At 40.1% G+C, this 25,989-nt stretch overlaps 4 protein-coding genes across 8 annotated transcripts in view; 3 read left to right on the top strand and 1 right to left on the bottom strand.

The window, feature by feature from the left end:
- The window catches only part of mbd5 (methyl-CpG binding domain protein 5), a 34,393-nt gene extending 34,116 nt beyond the window's left edge, over positions 1-277 (top strand). Inside the window, exon 10 of the mRNA XM_081381666.1 lies at positions 26-277. Coding sequence (XP_081237792.1) covers positions 26-85 — 60 coding nt within the window. The 3' untranslated portion in view covers positions 86-277. The remainder of the gene's footprint in view (positions 1-25) is intronic.
- A 5,040-nt stretch (positions 278-5,317) lies between these two features.
- Positions 5,318-7,533, top strand: sowahcb (sosondowah ankyrin repeat domain family Cb; the record flags this gene model as incomplete). Its single annotated transcript, XM_081380544.1, has 1 exon — positions 5,318-7,533. The coding sequence occupies one exon, from the start codon at positions 5,318-5,320 to the stop codon at positions 6,746-6,748; it is 1,431 nt and encodes a 476-aa protein (XP_081236670.1). The 3' UTR covers positions 6,749-7,533.
- A 3,440-nt stretch (positions 7,534-10,973) lies between these two features.
- On the top strand, positions 10,974-13,053 carry crygm4 (crystallin, gamma M4; the record flags this gene model as incomplete). The annotated part of the gene is made up of 3 exons (XM_081380543.1): positions 10,974-10,982; positions 11,621-11,860; positions 12,784-13,053. 3 exons carry the CDS (start codon positions 10,974-10,976, stop codon positions 13,051-13,053), a joined length of 519 nt encoding a protein of 172 aa, XP_081236669.1.
- A 939-nt stretch (positions 13,054-13,992) lies between these two features.
- The window catches only part of orc4 (origin recognition complex, subunit 4), a 112,681-nt gene continuing 100,684 nt past the window's right edge, over positions 13,993-25,989 (bottom strand). For 3 of the 5 annotated variants that reach the window (XM_081381143.1, XM_081381144.1, XM_081381145.1), the window contains exons 2-14: positions 25,820-25,876; positions 25,661-25,737; positions 25,312-25,402; positions 23,063-23,138; positions 22,887-22,972; positions 22,742-22,790; positions 21,430-21,581; positions 18,372-18,545; positions 18,015-18,101; positions 15,636-15,744; positions 15,408-15,503; positions 15,256-15,323; positions 14,108-14,372 (exon numbers count right to left, since the gene is read on the bottom strand). In XM_081381143.1, the coding sequence (XP_081237269.1) occupies positions 14,190-14,372; positions 15,256-15,323; positions 15,408-15,503; positions 15,636-15,744; positions 18,015-18,101; positions 18,372-18,545; positions 21,430-21,581; positions 22,742-22,790; positions 22,887-22,972; positions 23,063-23,138; positions 25,312-25,402; positions 25,661-25,737; positions 25,820-25,870 (1,299 nt within the window). In that variant the 5' untranslated portion in view covers positions 25,871-25,876 and the 3' untranslated portion in view covers positions 14,108-14,189. Of the gene's footprint in view, positions 14,373-15,255; positions 15,324-15,407; positions 15,504-15,635; positions 15,745-18,014; positions 18,102-18,371; positions 18,546-21,429; positions 21,582-22,741; positions 22,791-22,886; positions 22,973-23,062; positions 23,139-25,311; positions 25,403-25,660; positions 25,738-25,819; positions 25,877-25,989 lie in introns of all 5 variants that reach the window. The other 2 variants (XM_081381142.1, XM_081381146.1) reach the window with 2 other exon arrangements.

The following is a 25,989-nucleotide window of genomic DNA, read 5'->3' as shown; positions in this document are numbered from 1 at the left end:
AGTGAATCTGTCTGTCAATCTGCAGGTTCACCAGGATCGTCAAGTCAAACTGCCCAAACCCAAGAGGAGGAAGATCTCCAGATAACAGCAGCGATCAGTGTCTCTCTCTCTCTCCCTCTCTCTCTCTCTCTGATCGTGGTGCTACACACTAGCAGACGCTCACCGTGGCCCCGCCCACACCCTGTGACTGACAGGTGCTGGATCAGCCAATTAGAAAAGGCAGCAAAGACAACTTGCTGAAGAACTATTTTTTTCTAGTGTACAAGGAAAAATATCGAAAAAGCAAAAAAAAAAAAAAAAAAAATCCTGCATTTAAGAACACAGACAGTCCAAATATTTCTGATATGTTTTCAATGTGTATATAGACAATACAGAAGTTTCATGGTAAAAACATGGGAAGAAGTGTAAATACTGTAGGATAATGACATGTACAAGCCAACTCGATGCACACTTTATCTTCAGCTGTACAAAACACAAAGCAGAAGTGTCTCTGCGGCCCATAAGGCCCTGTGACATTACAATGAATAAGAGTCAATCTGAGACTTTTCTAAGCTTCAGTTTGAGTTGTATTTTGAGTGTGTGTGTGTGTGTGTGTGTGTGTGTGAGTGTGTCGGAGTGGACTTCACCAGCTCTATGGGCTAGTTGCGGGTTAGACTTGTGGGCTTCTCTATATAGTTCAGGTCTTCCAGCACTAAACACTAATACAGTCATGCGTTTAGGATCGTCCTGTGATGTTTTCTGTCTTTATACCGTTATTTTTGTTTTTCTTTTGTCATATTTGTTCGAGTTATATTAGACCACACCGATGAAACACTGGTTTCACACTGTACTGGCCAACAGAGGAGAACTGAGGCCTTATGATGTGTGTTAGAAGTGATGTATGAAACTCCCTGACATGTTCAGTAAATCTTGGCAATAATACGGCACATGCTCGGTAAAGCCTTATACGTGTGTGTGTACGCGCACACACACACACACACACACACAGACACGTACCCTTCAGTATTATTTTAGTTTGTTTTGCCTTTCTAAATGCACTCATTATTTTCTCTCCTGGAAGTTTCTCTCGTTAAGAAATGAGCAGTAGAGGATCGTGTCCTCGTCCGCTCGTCTCAGTCTCATCATTAGTGTGATGATCTTCATCTCACTGACGTCCAGAAGGGGAATGCTGTCAGTCACCGAGAACTTGTTTACGCCACAGAATAAAAGAATTAAAAAGGTAATTGCGACTTTATCTCTCAATTCTGACTTTATTTCAGTTACATTTACATTTAATCATTTAGCAGACACTTTTATCCAAAGCGACTTACAAATGAGAAGAGCAATAGAAGCAGTTCAACTAACAATATGTAAGTGCTATGACCCTTCAGTAGTCTAACGCGGTTTTATTTTATTTTTATTAGTTATAGAAGAGAAGAGAAAGGAAAGTGTTAGTATTAATGGATCAAGTGTTGCTGAAAAAGATGCGTCTTCAGCCGTTTCTTGTTCAGTTGCGAGTTATAAAGTCTGAATTGCAAGATTAATAGTCGTAATTCTGAGAAAGTCGTAATTCTAAGAAAGTTGTAATTATGAGATGTAAACTCGCAATTCTGACTTTTTCCTCAGTACGAGATGTGAACTTTCTCAAAATTACAATTGACTTTTTTCTCACTGTTGCGAGTTTATATCTCAGAATTCAAACTTTATTTCAATCAAGTTATAAAGTCAAAATTGCGATAAATACTCACACAATTCTGATATAAACTCTCAATTATGGCTTTATATCACCCATTTCTGACTTTATTTCAATTGCGTAAGTCAAAATTGCAAAATAGTCGCAATTATAATATAAACTCGCAATTCTGACTTTTTTCTCACAATTGCAAGTTTATATCTCAGAATTCTGAATTCATTTCATTTGTGAGTTATAAAGTCAGAATTACAAGAGAAATAGTTGCAATTCTGAGAGAGTCATAATTCTGAGATATAAAATCGGAAATCCCATATAAACTCGCAATCTGGACTTTTTTTCTCGCAGTTGCGAGTTTATATCTCAGAATTTCAATTGCAAGTTATAAAGACAGAATTCCGAGTAATAGTCGCAATTCTGAGAAAGTCGCAATTCTGAGAAAGTTGTAATTTTGAGATGTAAACTCACAATTCTGACTTTTTCCTCAGTATTATGAGTTTATATTTATTTAATTTATTTCATTCCTGAATCCTGAGTTATAAAGTCAGAATTGCGAGATAAATAGTAGCATTTCAAAGAAATAGTCGCAATTCTGAAAAAGTCGTAATTCTGAGATATAAACTCAATTATGAATTTGTGTTTACATCTAACAAGTGTCTTTTCGTCTCACAATTCTGACTTTATTTCAGTTGCGAGATAGTCGCAGTTCTGACTTTTTTCACGCAATTGTGGGTTTATATCGCGCAATTCTGAGAAAAAAGTACAAATTTTGAGATTAAAATGACTTTTTTTTATTATTTATTCTGTGGCAGAAACAAGCTTTCGCAACGGTCAGTCCGAAAACGTGTACATATCGGCCAGCCGACATCCGATCACGCCTGAGTGCGTCTCTAACGCGACCCGATCGTGTAATAATGTGTCATTACTGCATTAATGAACGACACCGACGAACTGTAGAACAGACTCAGGAAAGTCCTGGTATCATTCAGATTCACGCTCTAATAGGATTCTAAAAGAAGTTGTGCTTTAGGGGTCATAGACTGGAAGGAGCCTCACCCTGGAGGTCAGAGGTCACCGTTGGGGTCAGGACAGGTTGTATATAACTACTGTGGCACATCTGCCAGTAACACTAACTCAAGATGAAGAGCTTATTAAATTATTTTTTGTGTGTAAACTCTATAGATGTGTGTAGGATCTCTCATCAGTAACTCTAATCTCGGGCCGGTCTAACTTCGGGTTTGGGCCGGTTTCTCTCCTCGGATTCGGGCCGGACAGGAAGTTCACTACAAAATTAAGTGCAATATTTCCATGCAGTGGATCTGAAAACTATATCAACGCAAATATCCAGAGGTGAAATCATTGAAGCCCATGAACAGACGGACGGTGTGTGTGTGTGTGTGTGTGTGTGTGTGTGTGTGCTGGTGAAGTCGACTCTGTTGTCAGTGCAATGATGCGGCTCTGTGTTCAAAGTCTTACTGTTCAAGGTCAAAATACATTTTGTGTTCATGTGGTCAGTGTTGCCCAAAACCTTTCCATTTCTATTCTCGAGTCTTTCATTTCCTCCGTGTGTGAGAGTGTGTGTGTGTGTGTGTGTGTGTGTGTGCGTGCGTGTGTGTGTGAACATTTTTATTTTGTCGTCTTTGCTTGCTATTTTCTGATTGGTATCTGACTGGTGTTACGAGCCTCTCTGATGTCAATATTCCCCGATGCGTATCTGAGTATATATTTTCTCACCAGTATGTACTTTACAGCAGTCGACTTTGTAAAGTATGTTGTGCACTTGATTCTGTTTGTTTCTGATAGCTTTGATGTGGCTGTTAGGTTTAGTTTGTTAAAGTCCATAATTTCTTATTGTTTCGATTGATTTTTTTTAAAGATGTCCTAAACAGCAGTTTTGTAAATATTGTGAACATTACAGGTCATGCTGTGATGTGACATTGAAATGATGTTGCACCAATGTTTCAATTAAAACCTGGTCACTAAACTGGTGTCTTTATATGACGGATCTTCAGGAATAATAGTTTGTTTTGTCTTTTTTAATTCATGGTTTAATACCATTTTTAAATCTAACCTAGACTTCTGTTTAATTCTAGTTAATATCACAATGGTTTAGCAATTAAATGCTTTTCAATTTTATTGGCCACATACACATTTGTAAAAATTGCTCTAAAATACAGTCTGATTAATGTATATATAAAACTTGAATTTGCAAGGAAATGTCAGATATTTTTATATCTCACAATTCTAACTTTTTTCTCGCAATTTTATATTGTCAGAATAGTGATTTTTATTTGATTTTTTGATTTTTTTTTTTTATCTTCTATAGATGTAAACTCACAATTGCATAAAGATACTTTTTTCATTCCAGGGCGGAAACAAGCTTTCCTGATATGAATATCTTCCTAATATCAGTTTATGTCTATTTCTTTGCTGGCTGTGAGTTTATATCTCGCGATATCTTGAATTTTTACCAATTCTGAGTTTTTCGATTCTTACTTTTTCCCTCAGAATTGTGAGTTTTGCGAGGAGAAAAAAGGTCAGCATTGTGAAATAATGTTTCAGTTACCTTTCTTAATTTTTATTCTGTGACTGAAAGATGATTCCCATTCTTTTAACATATCGGGCATCTTTCATGAACACATTCCTGTCGAGCTGATTTGACTTTTATTTATTCCCTTGATATGAATTATTGATAAACCATTACATTTTCACTAGTTATAATGCTAATTCTTGATATCAAGAATTAAATTTCAACTAAAAACTATAATTCTTGATATCTGCAGCTGTTTTTTCACCATAGGCTCCCATTCAAATTCAGTTCTTGATATCAAGAATTGATTTCTTATAATTTCAGAAATACAATTCATACGTATTCTTAAGTAAAAAATCATATTTTTTTATATCAATAATTACGTGATTACTAGTGCAAATTTGTTATTTAATTTTTTATATGAATGTCAAGTCACCTTTATATTTCATGCATCATTTTTGTTGTAAAAGACATTTTCAGATATCAGAAATTAACATCTCAAATAGTGACAATTGAATTTTTGATTTCAGGAATATATATTTTTACTTGTAACAAAGTAATTATTGATATCATAAATTAACATTTTTGCTAGAATTTTTGAAATATGAAATTGGAATCAACAATTGAATTTGAATGGCAACCTTTGGTGACATTTAACTAGTGAAAATACAATTACAGATATCAAGAATTATAGTTTTTACTAGTTGAAATGTAATTCCTGATAATACAAATTCATATCCTGCGTATCTCGGCCAGATATTGTCCTAAGAAACCATACATCAATGGTGAGCTTATTTATTCAGCTTTCATATGTATGTTTTTTTAAATATAGCCTAAAATTTACCCATGTGACTGGTTTTGTGGTCCAGGGTCAAATATTCGTAAATCCATTGGTGTTCACTCCAGATGAACAGCGCCACCTGTGGGAGAAATAGAGAACTACCGACCCGAGTGAGTGAGTGCGGGCGGGGATGAGGAGCATCAAGCAGATTAACTGGGGAATAAAGGATAAAGGAAGCATTCTCTGTTTACCTGGATATATCATCTATTTATGTACTGTTAAATAGTCCGTGACAGCTGATTTACAGAGGCAGTGTTTCGCTTGAAGAACACACACCATGGCGACCGAATTCAACCAAGAAACGGTTTTATATTTCATAAAGGAGAACGGAGGACGCGTGAAGAACACGCATTTAGCGGATCATTTTCGAGCTACAATCCCCAAAGATCCTGCGTTAAAACAAGCGGCAAGGGAAGCCTTTAAACGGTACGTAGACAGCGTGGCTTACGTTAAAGAGGAAAACGGAGAGAAATACGTTTGCCTCAAAAAGAAATTCAGGCGTTCAAACGAGACGAGTGACAGAATGAATGAACTCAAATCCCGTGGAGAAGAACAACAAGAGGCCTGTGTCAGCAAAAGTGGAGTAAAAGAAGGAATGTCAATGTTACCTGGATCAGGTTACGGAACTAGTTACGCAAAATCACAACCGGATCCTTCAGTCAAGTTTTCACAGGGAGCGACAGAATCTGACATGGGGAATACAAACAGTAGCACGACGAAGGAGGATAAAACTGATATAAGTCTGAAAACAAACCGATCAGAGAGTGAAGATGAAGAACAAGAGAGTAAACAATCTGAGGGAACTAGTTTGGGAAATGAAGTGAAAAGCGAATCAGAGCCTGGAAAAGAAAACCGTTTAACTGATGATTTCACCCGTAAACATTTCGCCCAGGGTTTGATTGACAGTTGGCCTCAGGTTCGCCTGAGAAGCTCCGTTTATCTCCCGGGAAGGAGTCGCGACTGTCCGCGTCCTGACGCCGATTATGAGCCCGCGTCGTTGACGCTCGAGCCGCTGGAGCACGACTGGATGATGAGCGCGTCTGACGGACACTGGGAGAGTCTCCATCGGCTTCTCCTCAGGGACCCCAGCCTCATTACTAGGAAAGACTTCATTACGGGATTCACTTGTTTACACTGGGCGTCAAAGCTCGGGAAACACGAGCTGATTGTAATGCTAGTCAACTTTGCGAAACAAAATGGCATCACGCTGAACGTCAACGCGCGCTCTAGCGCGGGATACACGCCTTTACATTTAGCCGCGATGCATAATCATCTCGAGGTCGTTAAGTTGCTAGTCGGCGCGTTTGACGCCGACGTGGAAGCTCGCGATTACAACGGGAGAAAAGCGTGTCAGTATTTAAAGAGCGACATCGCGAGGAACATTCTAGACATTGCGGGCGCGTGCGTTGAATCTGACGCGGATCAAGTGGATGTTGGAGACGCGAGTCGCTGGAGATTATCGAGGGTTATTCAATCCAACTTCAGACCTTTGAAAACACAAAACAGTAGCGAAGAGGAAAGTAGTGGCGTGACCAGGAAATCTTCTCTTCGCAGGAAATCTTCGTTTACTAAAATGAGACCCAGTCTGAATAAAATCCGGCTGCGGTCGCAGATCGTGCACAGCACTTCTCTCATGGACCGGTTTGAGAAAGATGCGACAGAAGAGCCTTCAAACCTCTCAAGACCCAAATCAAACCTCTTCGGGTGACATTGGGAAAAGGTTCTATTTGCGCTTCATAGACTTCACATATCTATCATGGGACTTTATGGATTTAGTTTCGGTAAATTTTGATTTGATTCAATTTTATGAATTATGCAGCTTGAAAACATTCTTTATCACTAGAAATGACGCATTAAACATGAAAGTATTATGCAAAGACATTTTAAATTGAGAATTAGAAAATTTTCTTAAAAATTGAGTCTCGAGTAAAGACCCCGTCACTGGGGGCTGTCTTGCACAATATTTATTGTGAAACTGAATTTCAAAATCTTCCAAAGCATTATGATAGTCTGATTTCTGTCTTGACTTTTGTTAAAGTCCCCCTGTGGTGAAAATCCAGCTTTTAATGTTGTTTATACGTCTATGTGGTGTTATTAATATAATTTAACACAAACCATGTGTAAATTCATAAGTCGACAGCATTGCTGAGTATTTCCTCCTTAAAACTGCAGTGAACCAAAGACAGTCTCAAAAACACGCTTTGAAATCGCTGGTGTTTCTGACGTCACAAACTACCTTGTAACCAATCAGATCAACGTGTGATCGTTTTATGGGATACAACAAATATTGACTACAGGAGGACTTTAAATATTTTTTTTTTTTTTCTAAATAACACCCACCTGCATTAGAAGAGTAGCACATCTGTTAAGTGTCCTGAATTAATGTAAAATTGTGACGTATCTATTCTATCTATATGTATTTGTGTATGGAAGTTATATCACAAGTGATTTGTGATGTATATCTTTAAATAGTTTTGAAACACCATCGATCCACCAGGCAGACCTTTAACATTTTTGTGATATATTAATTAAACCGATAATTGAATCAAATAGTATTAGATTTCCCGCACTTTTGATTTTCAGCGTTATGCACTTAAAGGCTTTATTTCTCAGAAGGAAATTTTATAGTGACACCAATTCTATATTCATTTAAATTTAACTAGGAGCCTTGAAACTTGAATGTTTTATGATCATTTTATGACGTTTATGATATTCAAGGGTTGTGGAACATTGCTTTTTATTTTTTTACTATTTGTACTGGGACTTATGGGCTCATGACACAAAGAGTCAGATTTTCCTTGATGATTTTTGATGTACTGGACTTTACATTCATAACTCAACTTTATCTTCACTTGAAACTGATCTGAGAGACTCCTGTATTTTTATTACATTGTGACATCACTCTGTCACAGGTCAACACATCATTGGCTAGTTTCACTTCATCACCTCCTTGGCCCCGCCCACTTCTAACCAGTAGGTGAAGCCACAAGGATAAATCACTTATGCAATGTTTAAAATAAAAATAAAAAATCTTCCTCTAAGTGTTTTTGAATCCTTACTGACCGATCTATAGCATTCAAATCTGAATCTATTGCCTGAACATTTAAGGAAGCTTTCCAAGTTGAATAAGATATTGGTCTTGCTGATCATATTTGACATGTTTCTCATCGAGCTCTGAAGTTCAGTGATGATCAGATTAGGCAACGCCTTCAGACTGAGATCTTGTAACACGTCTAACCGGGTAAACGTTGAATGACAGAAAGAGAAAAGAATGATGAATTAGTTCAGGCATGCAACACTGTAACCAGGTAACGGGTATAATCCAGCACAATTACTTTGAATGTGTAATACTGAACACACCCATGTTAAAGAAGCGGCAAACACTGGTGTTCCCAAATAATGTCCGGATACACCCTGATGAATGAGAACTAACTTGATCTTTCATTCCAACAAGCCCTTTAACAAAACACCTTATTTTGGGGGTTTTGTGCCTCTCATACAGTGTTCATTAGGCTCTGAAAACACAGCTTATGTTTCTCTCAGGGTTCGTACAAGGTGCTTAAATGTACAATATGTAAGAATTTTTTATCAAAATATCCAAAAACCACTTGCACAATGTTATATCCATTGTTTGCTTACATTATCCTAAATGTTTCCAAGAATTAGTAAATTCAGAGAAATGCACAATTTTAAATAGTGCCCGTCCCTGTTCACTTGTCGCCTGTCAATGACGTAATATCCGCGTTATCCCTGTTTTTGCTCGTACTGCCATAGTAACCATGGCGACAGACGTGGACAACTGCCTTACATCTAGCGGCGCGCTCACGCTGTTGTTGTTTTGTTCAAACATTATGGATCATGGCAAGCAGATTTGGGACAAAAGGAGAAATAAAACGATGATCAATATCAGCGTGGCGTTTTCGAGATGCCGAGAGCTAGCGTCCGCGGCTAACTCCGACTTGATAGAGCCGCCGCTCTTGCGTGAGCTTTATTAGACGGGTGAGCAAATGTACATAAATGTACCTGTGTGAGTATTCAGCACTAGCGGGTAAGTTAGTTCGGTAGAATGAACTTGCGTGTGGCGCTGATATCTGTCTCTCATTAGCACTCGCGCTCTGCTTCATTCCAAAGTCATGTTAAAAAATCAATGTATTCACTCATAAACTGTATAAACATCATTAACGTTAGATCCATCGGCATGACGACAAGTTCCATGATTCCACGCTCATTTACTGCGTCATCAATCTACGCCTTTGCTGTTGTAAGGTTAGCGACCCCTAGCGGCGAGAAAATTACAGATTGTTCCTTTAAAGTGCTTGAACTTGAAGTGCTTGAATTTAACTTAAAATTTAAGTCCTGGAAAACCCTTGAAAACAGCCATATTTATGAAAAGGTACTTAAAAAGTGCTTCGAAAAGTCCCCAATTGTCCTGGAATTTCATGCCATTTCCTGCATGCCGTTAAAGGCCCTTATTGACCTGAAAGAGATGCATCCATAGTTTAGCACAAAAACTTTGTATATATGTTGTATTAGTTACGACTAATTTTGTATTATTCACTCATGCCTGTCAAAGTAATAAATGTGAATAAATGTTTCCTGCAGCAAACAGAAGCCGATCGGAGTGACGGTGTCCAGCGCTGGGATGATGTGGGATCAGCTGTTTGTGTGTGTGCACTCAGATGGATCAAACTATTTGAGCGTTCTCAGCGCTCCTGTCCCACACACACACACACACACACACACACACATCAGCTCATGGGAGAATCTCCCTGAATCATCATCATCATCAGCACAGATCACATCTCTTTTGTCCTCAGACACACAAACACATTAATTTACCATTCGAATAAGACTGATCTCAATATGGTCATAGAAAGGAGTCGCTATATATCACATTTCTGATGGTAAATTATATTTTTATTTATTTATAGCATATGGGTTGCTCTACAGAAGTGGTCAAAATGCTATATATAAGTTTTAAAAATAAAGATGTAAACAACTAACTTATATTTACAAAAATCAAGTTCATAACTGAGGCAATATAAATAATTCATGTATTAACTTTAAGTCTAACCCTCAAAACTTCGCTTAGATTAGCTAATAAACAATGTTTTTTCATATTTTTTCTCACTCTAACGTGCCATGTCAAGTTATTAGTGTCATAATTCAGTTCAAAGTTGATTCAGTTTACTTCAGTGAAGGTCAACACTGCAAAGTTCATCCGTCACGAAACAAATGTGATTCAGCATAAGCAGAATTGAAGACACAATTCAGATTAAATCAGCTCATGTTTTGTTCTCATCTGATAGAGATTATTGAATATTAATATAGTATTGAATAACAGTCTTTTAAACCTTCTTGCAGTTCATATAACACTGTTGCAATCCAGGAAAACTAACAGGAGAACAGAAATGCTTAAACTCATTTTTTTTTTTCAAACATACATATATTTTTTTGCATTTTGTTAAAATCCTCAATAATTAGTGGGTTTAATGATGGGATGAGGGAGTCAGTGCTCAATCATTTGAATGCCTCACTTTTTCAACGTGTTAATCTATAATAATGATTATGAAATATATAAATCCCACACACTCCTCGGGCTGACCGAAACGGTGCTGATGCAAACATTAATTTGAGTATTGTGCAGGATTTATACATCTTTTTTTTATACATTGATTTTGAATGATTGTTTGTGTTTCTTATTGTGTTGATGATGGACTAAATAGATCATTAATCTTCTAAAACATTCAGGCACAAACTGCATTCGATGCACAATAGTTTTTGTAGCTGGAAGCCCGTGATAGATGCAGAAATTAACAGAAAAGTTCTCTTGCTTGTTCATCAGCTTTGACTATTTGAATAACAAAAAGCTATAGCAGAGCTGATCAAGTATAAAAGCTGGAGCGGCGGATCAGTCCTGCACAGAAGCAGCCATGAACAAGGTAAGCAGACATCTCCTGTTCACATACACTGATCAAAACATTCACTTTCAATTATTATTTTTTTTAAATCCGTTTTGTTGTGGTTATGGGAATGTTAGTGGAACATTACATTGTATCATTTTGCAATACATCATATTTTTTATATAAATAATGTTTGTGGGAGAACATTATTAAAGACCATATAACTTTGAACGAACGCTCTATTAACGTTACTGAAAGAACGTTTATAACTTTGAGAGAATGTTTTGCTAACGTTCCCATTAGATTATGAAACTGTTTTTTCTCAGTGTTCTCTGAACATTCAAAACGCTTGCAGTCGTGGTTATGAAACTGTTAAAAGAAACATTCCAGTTGGTCTTTCTTCATTACTTTTGAATATTCTCTAAACGTTCTGAAAAATCTGTTTATTTTACATATGCTTCTATCGCTTGTTTCTGCTTAATCTGTTTTGATCTGGAGTCTCTGTGCTCTTTTAGGAGATGCGTAACAGCGCCACCTACCGTTTAACAGTGAAAACACAGATGGCAGGGAAAGAGTTAAAACCAGATAGCAAAAGTTGTTGGGAAACGTTTGCTCGTCCCTTTGAGAGAACATTAGCTGGGTCTCCTAATAAACGATGATGTTTGTGTTTGGTCTAGATAATCTTCTACGAGGACAGAAACTTCCAGGGCCGCTCGTACGAGACGGGCAGCGACTGCCCGGAGCTCAACTCGTTCCTGAGCCGCTGCAGCTCCTGCCGGGTGGAGAGCGGCTGCTTCATGGTCTACGATCGCTCCAACTTCATGGGGAACCAGTTCTTCGCTCGTCGAGGCGAGTACTCCGACTGCAAGAGACTGGGCCTGAGCGACTCCATCAGATCCTGCAGGATGATCCCTCAGGTACAGCGCTCTCGGCTAGGGGTAAAATACGAAATATATATATAAAAAAAAACATTATCAAACTAAAATATAGTACATTAATTTAATTGAAATAAAATATGTCATTTTTGAACGAATCAAAACCCTAACCTTCTTCGTGTGTCGGTCAAATATGTCCGAAAAAATAAATATATATATTTCAATTAAATTAATTTAGGCTACTATAAGTTCGATAGTTTTTTTATTTAATATTTTGTATTTTTAGGGGATTTTATGATACTAAATTATATTTATGCTGTATTTATAATCCATTTATTCACTTTTTGAGCATAGACCTGAAAATTAAATTCCCAACTTGAACTGTGGTAAATCTTGAATGTTTTAGAGCAACAGACTGAAGTTTGATCTCTTTTTAATAACGGCACTTGACAGATTATTAATGAAGTTAAAAAAGTTTTAAAAAGTGAAGTGAAAAATGTTTATTACGTTTATTCTTTTTAGGCATTTTTTTATATGAAATATATATTTTCAAAAACATGTTTTACTCTAAAACTGTGAGAAAATCAAAACCATAAATCTAAACAAGTTGTGTTCAAAATTTGAAGTTGATATCTCCATAAATGAGCTTTCAGTGAGAGTGTGTTCGGCTGCAGTACCGAGCGCTTCCACTAGAGGAAACGCAATTTCCAATGCACGCATTTCTGACGCGAGAAGATCAAGTGAGACTATTTTTTCAGGACCATTTAACCTTTATGAATCATGTTCATGATATATCTTTTTGTGTTCACATAGCAAGTGCCAAAACCTTTACCAAGTTTCGTACCATTCCGATAAAGTAAAAAATAAAAATATCTAAAAAAATTCGGTCAAAGATGCATCATTGTGTTACATCAACACCTCCAGACCTGTTGTGTTTCAGTGCCTGTGTGTGTGTGTTTGAGCAGCACCGAGGACCCTTCAGGATGAGGATCTACGAGAGGGAGAACTTCGGCGGGATGATGCACGAGGTCACGGACGACTGCGAGTCCATGACGGACCGCTATCGCCTGGCTGAGATGCGGTCCTGTCACGTGATGGACGGCCACTGGCTGATGTACGAGCAGCCTCAGTACCGCGGCAGAATGATGTACCTGAGACCCGGAGAGTACAGGAGCTTCAGGGACATGGGCTTCAGGTTCAGCTCCATGCGCAGGATCATGGACCCCTGCAATTAATCACGATCAATCAACAATGCATTAAATTACATTCATTATTACGTACTCGTTTTGGTTTTGTTGTGTTTTTCACATTTAAACCTCTTCCTTCCCTCGGGTCATTTTGATCACTAACAAAAATCGAGTGTTCATCAGAGGGGTCCAAGACACCCGGACTTTAGTCACACTTGAACCACGAATACACACACACATTTTTTTTAATGGATTTGAGTTTTGTGGTTGAAATTTTAAAAAAGTGACAAATCCGTCATTCGCGGGTCAATTTGACCCCCTTAGCAATGAATGGAATGCTTCAGTTCACATTGAAAAATGCTCAAAATTCAAACTAAAAATGCTAAACATTTAGCAAAAAATTTTTTTTATAATGTCTACATGTGCATCTGAATCCATACCGAAGAGAAACTGACTTTCGGACCCAGCAGAACAGCTCATTTGCCCCACATAGAGCTTTAAGAGTCATGAAATATCATGTTATATTATTATCTTTCCACAAGAGGTCGACAAACACTCGTAAGATACTTTGAGCTGGATTAAAAGGGTTATGCACAGATGAAATTGCGAGTAATTTTTAATTTAAATTGAAAGAATGTGAGGAATGTGCTTAAATATTTATTGATTAAATCTAGTAATTTAAAGGTAAATAAAACAACAACAAAAAATCTCGCAAAATTGCATTAAAACATTATCAAAATGAAATAAAATATGCTTTCTGGACAAAAAAATAATTAAGTATAATTTTAGGGCCCGCGAGGGAATGATGTGTTACAAAGTGCGAGGGGAGGATGAGGGAAAGGTTCAGTGAAGTCTTCACAGTTTGACCCTGTAAAGAGAGAGCAGTGAAGGTCAGGGGTCAAATGTGAAGTTCGACCGTTTCCTGAAGAGAGTTCGCCGTAGAAAAAGGGAACGTTCTTAGAACAAATGTTCTGGCAAGGTTCCGTTCCAATAACGTTCGATCAGATATCTGGTCTTTAATAATGCTCTCAAAACATCAGCACAAAGACATCATCTACACATCGTAGACAACGGACAAAGACATTTTACAAATGAGCAGTTATATTAACTTATTTTTTATTGCAAATACAAACTATACAAATACATTTACAAAGTGCATATTTGAGCAGTTGGAGAGGGCGGTGTCATCCGAAGGCCGAGAGCGCCCACTGCTTGACGTCTGTGGGGCATTGTGGGTATTTCTGCAGCGCCTCCATCACCTGAGTGTGTTCCAGCATCAGCTTCATCAGCTGATACTCGCGCTGGACTTTACACACACCCGAGTCTACAGGGCGAACCAGCTCCAGCTGCAGGAGGTGCTCAAACGCCTGCACACACACACACAGAGAGAGACACAAATACAGGCACGCACACACACACACACAGAGAGAGAGACACACACACAGAGAGAGACACACACACACAGAGAGAGACACACACAGGCACACACACAGACAAAAACACACATGCACACAAAAACACAGAGACACAAACACAGGCACATGTGCACGCACACACACACACACACACACACACACAGAGAAAGAGAGACAAACACAGACACGCACACACACAAACACACACACACACACACACAGAGAGAGACAAACACAGGCACACGCACGCACACATACATACACACACACACACACACACACACAGAGAGAGAGAAAGACACGCAGAGAGACAAACACAGGCACACACACACGCGCACACACAGAAAGAGACACAAACACAGGCACACGCGCGCACACACACACACACAAAAACAAACACACACACACACACACACAGAGAAAGAGACACAAACACAGGCACGCACACACACAGAGACAGAGACACAGAGAAAGAGACACACACAGCGAGACAAACACAGGCACACACACACGCACGCACACACACAGAGACACACACACACACACAGGTAAACGCATTAAAGTGTGGATACTGCAAACACAGTACAGTCAGAGTCTCCTGAATGGAATAAACGCCTGATCTCAGATGAGCATCAGATAGACAGAGCAGCGCAATCATTCAAACCGTAATCTAACATATTTACCGTTGTGTGTGTGCAGTGGTTAAAACACCACTGTACTCGTTCTGCACACGTGCATCAAACCAACAAACCCCCGTACTGTAGATTTCCACAGCGCTACACCACTAGTGTGAACTCATGAGTTATTAATGTCTGAGGATGAAGCACTCACTGACCTTCATCACCACAGGCTTCTCGAACTTGTGGATGGAGTGAGACTTCCTCTGGATGAACTTCTTGAACTCTGAGGGAACGACAGAACCTGAGCTGAACATGAACATTCACACACACACAATCTCCTCTTTAGATGAGCAGGAGGACGGCGTACCGTTGTGGACCATCTGGAAGTTGAAGGGTTCTCCATCGTACGTGTCGTTCAGATGTTTCATAGCGATGATCAAACACAGCTCCAGGATAGACAGACCTGAGGAAGAGCGATCGAGAGTTAGAGACGAGTGTTCCTGCGCTCTCACACACACCCACACACACACACACACACACACACACACACACACACACACACACACACGAGTGTGTTCACGAGTCAGTGTCTCACCGTGGAGGACGTTTGCTTTCGAGTCGGCGGAGATCCAGCGACCGGCCTCCAGCAGATCAGCCTCGCAGAGAGACGGGCGGGACACACACACTCGACTCACAGCCAGAAACTACAACACACAAACACACCATCACACACGAGCACAGGCCAACAGTTCAAAACACACACACACACACACACTCGACTCACAGCCAGAAACTACAACACACAAACACACCATCACACACGAGCATGGGCCAACAGTTCAAAACACACACACACACACACACACACACACACACACACACACACACACACACACACACACACACACACACACACACACACACACACACACACACTCGACTCACAGCCAGAAACTACAACACACAAACACACCATCACACACGAGCACAGGCCGACAGTTCACACACACACACACACACACACACACACACACACACACACACACACACACACACTCGACTCACAGCCAGAAACTACAACACACAAACACACCATCACACACGAGCATGGGCCAACAGTTCAAAACACAAACACACACACACACACACACTCGACTCACAGCCAGAAACTACAACACACAAACACACCATCACACACGAGCACGGGCCAACAGTTCAAAACACACACACACACACACACACACACACACACTCGACTGACGGCCAGAAACTACAACACACAAACACACCATCACACACGAGCACGGGCCAACAGTTCAAAACACACACACACACACACACACTCGACTCACAGCCAGAAACTACAACACACAAACACACCATCACACACGAGCACAGGCCAACAGTTCAAAACACACACACACACACACACACTCGACTCACAGCCAGAAACTACAACACACAAACACACCATCACACACGAGCACGGGCCAACAGTTCAAAACACACACACACACACACACACACACACACACACTCGACTGACGGCCAGAAACTACAACACACAAACACACCATCACACACGAGCACGGGCCAACAGTTCAAAACACACACACACACTCGACTCACAGCCAGAAACTACAACACACAAACACACCATCACACACGAGCATGGGCCAACAGTTCAAAACACACACACACACTCGACTCACAGCCAGAAACTACAACACACAAACACACCATCACACACGAGCACGGGCCAACAGTTCAAAACACACACACACACACACACACACTCGACTCACAGCCAGAAACTACAACACACAAACACACCATCACACACGAGCACGGGCCAACAGTTCAAAACACACACACACACACACACACACACACACACACACACACACACACACACTCGACTGACGGCCAGAAACTACAACACACAAACACACCATCACACACGAGCACAGGCCGACAGTTCACACACACACACACACACACACACACACACACACACACACTCGACTCACAGCCAGAAACTACAACACACAAACACACCATCACACACGAGCACGGGCCAACAGTTCAAAACACACACACACACACACACACACACACTCGACTGACGGCCAGAAACTACAACACACAAACACACCATCACACACGAGCACGGGCCAACAGTTCAAAACACACACACACACACACACACACACACTCGACTGACGGCCAGAAACTACAACACACAAACACACCATCACACACGAGCACAGGCCGACAGTTCACACACACACACACACACACACACACACACACACACACACACACACACTCGACTGACGGCCAGAAACTACAACACACAAACACACCATCACACACGAGCACAGGCCGACAGTTCACACACACACACACACACACACACACACACACACACACACACACACACACACACACACACACTCGACTGACGGCCAGAAACTACAACACACAAACACACCATCACACACGAGCACGGGCCAACAGTTCAAAACACACACACACACACACACTCGACTGACCGCCAGAAACTACAACACACAAACACACCATCACACACGAGCACAGGCCGACAGTTCACACACACACACACACACACACACACACACACACACACACACACACTCGACTGACCGCCAGAAACTACAACACACAAACACACCATCACACACGAGCACAGGCCGACAGTTCACACACACACACACACACACACACACACACACACACACACACACACTCGACTGACCGCCAGAAACTACAACACACAAACACATGATCACAACACACACAATCAAAAACTACAACACACAAACACACCATCACACACGAGCACGGGCCAACAGTTCACACACACCCACACACACACACACGACACAGAGACAAACACACACACACACACACACACACACCTCCAGCTGTGGTCTGAGCGAGAGACACTCACCAGCAGTGAATGCAGAGAGCGTAAGTCTTTACTGGAGTTAAAGCTCCTCTTCAAAACCTCCAGAACACACTTATCTTCACACACTCTCTGCAGGAGAACAGAGACAAGTGAGAAAACTGACAGTGTGTGTGTACGGAGTGTGTGTACGGACGGGGTTAAACATCCATTCTTAAATCCCAAGATCTTTTATCCTGTGCCGTTTTCAGCTGATGTGTGAACAAACTTCACTAAACATTACAGTAGCGCCTGATCCAATAACAGTGAGCTCCTGTTATGAAGAGCCTCAGCTTTCATACGGCCTCACGATCACTCTTCCTCTCTACAGCAGCAAACACACATCAGAAGAAGAGTGTGTACCGTGACGCTGCGGTTCCACTCGGCGGAGAACCTGAGGTCCGGGAAGTCCTGAGGCAGGCGGAGCTGATGGAGAACCACATCCACATACTGAGCGAAGGAGAGCGAGCTGAAGAGATGAACCTGTCTGTGAGAGAACCGAGACTTCACTCGCTTCTCCAGCAGCTCCAGCACGTCCTGCAACACACACACACACACACACACACACACACACACACACACAGACAGCAGGAGGATCAGCTGGGCTTCAGCTGGGGATGCACGGTTATGACAAAAATCAGAACTGTCGATTATTCCCTTAAAGCTGCAATCCGTAGTTTTTCCTCTTTGTCGCCACCTCTGTTTGAAATCTGCAATTGCAGTTATTCACGGAATGATCAGCCTTACGCGGGTTGTGTCTCGGCTCGGCACAGCACGGATGAATCCAGTGTTCTGAGGAGAATGTGCGGCTGTCAGTCGCCGCCGGTGTGGATCCTGGCATTCGCAATCACAGATTCTACTTTTGGGAAGTGTGACCAACATAAGAATTTTCACTGTAAAATGTCGTCTGACCAAGTAACATCCACTTTGTTCTGACCAACTAAGGGGAAAAGGCATTGCTGTAAATCACGCTGATTAAATCTAACGATCGCTTACCATATCACGTCAAACCGTGCAAATTATACTTTGTTCTCAAATTGTTAATGTTAACAACATCAGCAGTGCGTGACTACATTTAATGCCCTTGTTTTTGCATGGGCCGGTTGCAGTCTTTTTTTTTTCTCCGGAGTCCGAAGTCTTTCGCGTTTTACAACGGTGAATCTCCAGTTGGTGATTGTCGTTTGAACCTCTCTGGATCCGCCATCAAATTGATAAGTGTAATTATATCAAATGCTGTGAGAAAAGGCTATAAATCTCCAGCATCCTCACACTCAAAGCCGACTAGCCGAGACTCTTCTTTATGTGGACAGATTTTGAACCCAAAAAAGTTACGGACTGCAGCTTTAAATGTAATTGCGATTATTAATTACAATTATCACAATTTACATTTAATGATGTTTTGAATAGCTTGAAGCGACTGCATGCCATAGTGTTATATCAACACACAAGATGAAAACACTCATCCAGAAAAACTTTTCTTTGCTTTTCTACAGCATTAAGCCTCAAATGTCAAATATATATATTTTTAAAGAAACCAAATCAAAGTAAATATATGCATGGTATTGTAATGTTATACTAAAACTAACATTAAAACAATGGAAGATAAACCCTTAAGATAAGCTGTAGGGGAAAAAAAACATCTTAAGCACACAGAATAATGTAAGTCAACCTTTTTTTGTAATTGCGTCTTTAAACGATTACATAATTGTGGGATCCGTAATTGTAATCGCGATGACAGATGTGATGAATTGTGCATCTCTAGTTTCAGTAAATCACCTGATGTTTCGGAATAATCAGCACTACAATCAATAACTAATCAAAATAGCATACAAATAATTTCAATGGTTCTTTAGAAATATGTAAAAAATGAAGTGAGTTTATGCTTAAAACAAGAAAAAATGGGCTCATAAAAATAAACCTAATTTAAAAGGAAGAGACTTAATTCAAAAACAAGATTATTTTTCTAAACCACTGATGTTTTCCTAAATTTAAGCATTATCTCACTTTTCTGATACAGATTTAATGTCTTTAGTAATTTTACATCTCAAGTAAATGTATCTTGATTTAAGAATGTTATTTGTAATGAAAAACTAGACAAAGATACTGAGAAAGAACATGTTTTTTGCAGTGTACACCATTGTTTAAAGGAGAGCCCTGGGTAACAGTGGGAATATTACATTACATTAGAATATTAAACAACAATAATGATGACAGATTAAGTTCCAGAAACAATAGATGACAGAATAAGTTATTTTAAAGGAATAGTTCACTTAAAAAAGAAATTCTGTCATCATTTACTCGCCCTCATGTTGTTTGAAACCTGTGAGTTTCTGTCTTCTGCTGAACACAAAGGAAGATGTTTTGAAGAATGTCAGTAGCCAGACAGTTTCTGGACCCCATTGACTTCCATTGTAGGAAAAAAAATACTGTGCAAGTCAATGGGGTCCAAAAACTGTTTGGTCCATTGTGTTCAGCAGAAGACAGAAACTCATACAGGTTTGAAGCAACTGTACACCGTGTGCTAACTAAACTTTTATTTTCCATGTTAATCAGAGTGTTTGTCATAACGAGCCGCGACGGCGACACACGACGATTCTATTTTAGAAACGGTTTCTATTTTTCTGCGACGTCGCGCTGGAACAACAAACACAAAGTGTGGCGATGATAATCTCAGGCACTGTTTATGTGCTTTATTTAAAGGTGCATTGCGCAAGTCTCTGAGTTTTTGCAGAACTATGCCCCCTCTGGCGACAAGCGAAACTGCAACTGAACGCGCATGACGTCACGCCCAGTCTCAAATTCCGACCCGAATCCCTCTTATTTATTTTACTGTACAGGATTATAGAGGCAATCGCAGCGATCAGAGAAGGGCTCATTCAGCCCATCAGGCAATTGTTTAAGCATGTATGGGTTAGAAAAACGGTATTTTTAACATGAAATGTTGCGCAATGCACCTTTAATGTTTAAAGCATGTAATGTGACTTTGAATATCATTTAGTGCTCCAGCTTTGTAGCTGTAAAAGCAACAGTGGATAATTCACCTCAGATCTTTAAATTAAACAAATGGAAACAAGAACCTTCAAATGTGAACAAACAAGTGTATTATTTGACAAAGATTGTTTTAGTAACTCAGCCTATGTATTTTTAATAATGTTTAAATGGTGTAATATTTGTGAATCTGATTATGTACTTATCCATTTTCTTGCGAATGCCGCCAAGATAACTCTCTGGTGCCGTGCACTCGCCGCGAGACTCCGCCCACACGCTGTTCTGATTGGCTGTGGGTTTTGATTGATTTTGACGCATCTCGCAGTCGCGTCTAGTGTGGACACGGTGTGAGGAGGAGTAAATGATGACAGAATTTTAATTTTTAAGTGAACTGTCCCTTTAAGCGTGTGTGTGTGTGTGTGTGCGCGCGCACCAGTCTGCAGGTCAGTCCCACCACAGCGACGGGCGTCTGCGCAGACTGGGACACGTCCAGTAGATTATACAGCAGCGTCTGGTTCTTATGATGAGCGAACAGATCAAACTCGTCCAGCAGGAACAGCACAGGACGACTGCTGCTCCGGTCACCTGACACCAGCACAACACACACCAGCACAACACACACCAGCACAACACACACCAGCACAACACACACCAGGAGATAACACACAACTACTCAATCACTGCAGGTAAATACTGCTGAAATCACACATTAACACTGGATGAAAAACTTCAACTAAATGGAAAAGTAAAAATGTTGCTTTGCCAGCTAAATAAAATAGTAAAATTACTGAAAACAAAACTAAAATAAAAATAATTTCAAATTAGAAATATTAAAATAAAATTAAATATTAAAATAACAATAAAAAAATCACAAAATTACTAAAACTTTAACAAAAACAATTTCAAATTAGAAATATTAAAATAAAATAAATAAAATATTAAAATAATAATAAAAAAATGACAAAAATAACTAAATTAATAAAACTTTAAAAAGAAAAAGAAAACTGAAAAACCAATTCAAATTATGAAAAAATATAATAACAGTATATTGATTAGGGTCGGTATTTGAATTGTAGCGTTTCTGATTCTGCCTTTCAATTTCGATTCTTATCGATTCCCATTTTAGATTCTAATTAGGTAAAAAAAAATTAAGTCAAACATTTATTCTGTGTATTTTTGCATGAATTCCAATCCCATGAAGCATTGCGAACAGCATAATCAAATTTAAACCGATGGAGGAATATAAAACTACTCATTCTATAAATAAAACAATATATTTGTTTGTATAATTGTATTTATGTTTATTTCAAAATATGCGTATATATTTAAATATTTCACAATTTTCAGAGAATAAGGAGATCGACTCGATTACGTCATTCGCGGAGCTTTATGGGAGTGGGCGGAGCTAACGAGCTCTTTTGGCACATTTTTCATGTTTGACTCTGATTGGTGGAATTGTCTGTACTGCATCATGGGTAATGTAGTTTTTCTCCGTGAATTCTGCTGTTAAACGATTATTTTAAAGCTAAGTTGAACTAATTTAACAGAAGTAAAGAACATTGATTAAACTCGTAGCTTACACCAGGGCTGTCTTAAAGGGTTAATAAGCCATCATTAAATATAAATGTATCTATGGAGTATTTGTGCACTATTAAGAGTTCTTCTGTGTCTTCTTCAGCTTGAATGGTTTAAAATCACATTAAAATGGTTTCCGATTCCCAGCGCTGACAGTGATGAAGCCTCACCTCTCTTGAGAGCTTCCAGAAGGAAAGCCAGATTCTCTGCAAAACTCCCCTATAAAACACAAGAGAATCTGCATTATGACATCACTGTTTCAGTGAATGAAGACAGAGCATTGGTTTCTGGGTAAATTATTCGTGTCACACTCACAAACACTTTGTCTCCGACGACGTTCTCCAGGTGCAGCTGGCGGGTGATCTCCTTCAGCGCGATCTTGTCGTCCGTCTGCAGAAGACCTGCGCTCAGAGAAGCGAGTGTGTGAAGATGTGATGATGCGGCGTCTCGAGTCTCAGATTAACAGCAGAGAAACACACGCATGAACTCACCGTTGAGCTCCACTAGAAGAACGTTCTTCTGCACTTCCTTCAGACTCATGAGCTCTCTGAGGACACAACCCAGCAGCTGCACACACACACACACACGCACACACACACACACACACACACACACACGGCTCTAGGTTTCACGTACAGGTATGAAATTTGGCACATACATGTAATGACCCAATACCTACAAAAAAGTCTCTTGGAGTATAGCCCTAAACACAACAGGAAGTCAGCTATTTTGAACTTCCTCTCAGATTTTGTGCAGTTTTTGCCATTTCCTGATGTTGTATTTAACGAACTCCTCCTACAGTTTTGATCTGATCCTCTTCAAATTTGGTGAGTGTAATCTTAAGGCCTTTGCAACGTAAAATTGCGAAGATCTTGAGTTTTCGTCAAATGGCGTGTCCTCGGCGGCCTGACAAATGTAGATGTGAACACCCAATTTCAGCCTTTTGGTGATTTATGCATCATCAGATAAGTTCAATATTAATGTTGCTTGCAGTTCCGATGTTGCTAGGCAACCACAGACAGCCTGCAGTAACTCAGGCATACAATCAAAGAGTATAGAAGTAACAAGAGGCGAAACTCCGTTGCAGTTTTGACAACAGCCACTAGGTGGCACTTCGGTAGCGCGGTCCATTGGACTGAACCAACGGCTTCACAACTACTGTACAGCATTAACATTATGTCTGGAAATAATTGCAAACAAAGAAAACAGTGTTCTGCCATCAACTGCAACAACTACCAGTGTACAACCAATCAACTAGCATTTCATAGATTCCCCAAAGATCCAGAGAGGTAAAGTAGAAAAGGTTTTATTAACTTTAAAGTGAGCTAACGTCAACGATAACAGGTGCTGTAACGTTAACGTTAATGTAAGCTATCCCATAACCGCAGTAACAGTTTGCTAACGTTATGTATTTGGTCGAAATTGTAAAAACTCGAAATGGGCTTTTTAAATCGCATACTTTCAGAGATATATGAACACCTAACCTGGCAAATGACCGCTTTATTAATTCATTGTTATCACTAAATTAACCCTTTAACTGTCACCTTTTTTTCGCATAAACATGAAAATCACTATCCAAACTTAAATGGTTGTAACGTTAGTATGGTTGTAACGTTAATACTATGGTTGGTCTTGTTTTAATTTGTCAGATTATTGTTGAAGTGAAATAAATTATGAAAGTAAAACAGAAAAAAGTTATATAAGTTTGAGTTTATTAAAATGTACAAATTTTAAAAAATAATTATTTATATTTTATATAAAATATATATATTACAAAATATATTTTACTCTAGAACTGCAAGAAAATGAAAGCAAAAAATCTGAACAAGTTGTGTTCCACATTTTAGGTTGATATGTTGATATCTCGCTACCTTTCTGCCGTGTGCTCTAACGTTACACGGTTTGCGCGCTCTCGCTCGCTCGCTCTAGATTCCGGGTGATTTTAGCTAATTTGCGGGCATCAGGGAGCCGCTATCAATATGCGGGAGACTCCCGGATCTTCCGGGAGACGTGGGATGTCTGCTCTAGAGATATTAAAAACTAGAAACTACTTTTTAGTTCATTTAACCGCTTTTGAATTTGAACCCGGTATCGTTCAATCCTATGACAGCTGTGTTGCGTTCAGTCCAAGATGGCGGAGCTGCAGCTCTGCGCATGGGTGAGTTTGTTGCAATGGAACGTTCTATTGAGTTTCGCCTCTTGTTACTTCTATACTCTTTGATACAATGTCCAATCTGCCCCAAACTTCACGTTTGATAAGAGTCCTGTCCTGAACACATGACCATGCTCATTTTCGGTTATAGCGCCACCTGCTGGTAGCAGGAAGTGTGGTAAATACAAATCACTTTAACATAGTCCTCCTATATTTACATACTGCCCACCGCGCTCTGTTTTCCTAAAGGCGCCGGGTGGCGGTGGCACGAGGGCCCTTTTCATCGCTGCTTGCAGCTTTAATGTGACCTTGTTATTCGTACACGCTGTGACTATACACTTCACAACATGTAAATAGGAAAATGTTGGCGTTATTTTGTCTCTTATTGGGAGCAGAATGCTAGCTGGAGCCGTTTACCTCCAGTCTTTGTGCTAAGCTAGGCTAGCGGTGGGTGTGTCAGACAGAGTTACGGCACGCACGGAGATGAGAAGGGTGTGTGTGGACTTATCTAACTCTGGGGGGGATACGGGGAAGAAGATAAAGCCCCAAAAAGTCGGCGTGTTCCTTTAAATCACAGATGTGTCGTACCATAGTTTTACCGGATCCTCGAGGACCAACGATGAGGACAGAGTTACTTTCTCCATGAACAGCAGTGCGTCTCAACAGCTCCAGCAAGTGCCTGAACACACACACAGCGTTAGAATCCACACACACACACACAGCGTTAGAATCCACACACACACACACACACAGCGTTAGAATCCACACACACACACAGCGTTAGAATCCACTCTCTCTCTCACACACACACACACACACACACACACACACACACACACACATTCTCTCTCTCTCACACACACACACACACACACACACACACACACACACACACACACACACACACACACACACAGATATTGTGTAATGAACACACTTGTGCTGTGAGTCCAGACCCGAGGGTTGATCCGGCAGCTTCTGATGACACAGTCTCTCTCTCAGGATCTTCTGAGCCTGAACACAGGATTAAACAGGAGTAAACACACACTCACTGCAGAAACACACTCATGAGGAACTGTAATACACACGGACTGACCAGAGACACACACTGATCTTCAGTGAGAGCGGCGGATCTGCGCTTGCTCATCTTCACCTGCAACACTCAACACATCTCAGTTAATAATGTGCAGATGTTCACACACATCTGACTACAACTAATATAAATACATGGAATAAACAGTGTATTGGACAAATATACAGCAAACA

This window comes from Scardinius erythrophthalmus (genome assembly GCF_964197995.2).
Source record: "Scardinius erythrophthalmus genome assembly, chromosome: 12".
Lineage (NCBI taxonomy): Eukaryota > Metazoa > Chordata > Actinopteri > Cypriniformes > Leuciscidae > Scardinius > Scardinius erythrophthalmus.
The sequence above is the reverse complement of the archived record's forward strand: the minus strand, read 5'-3'. Positions and strand labels throughout refer to the sequence as shown.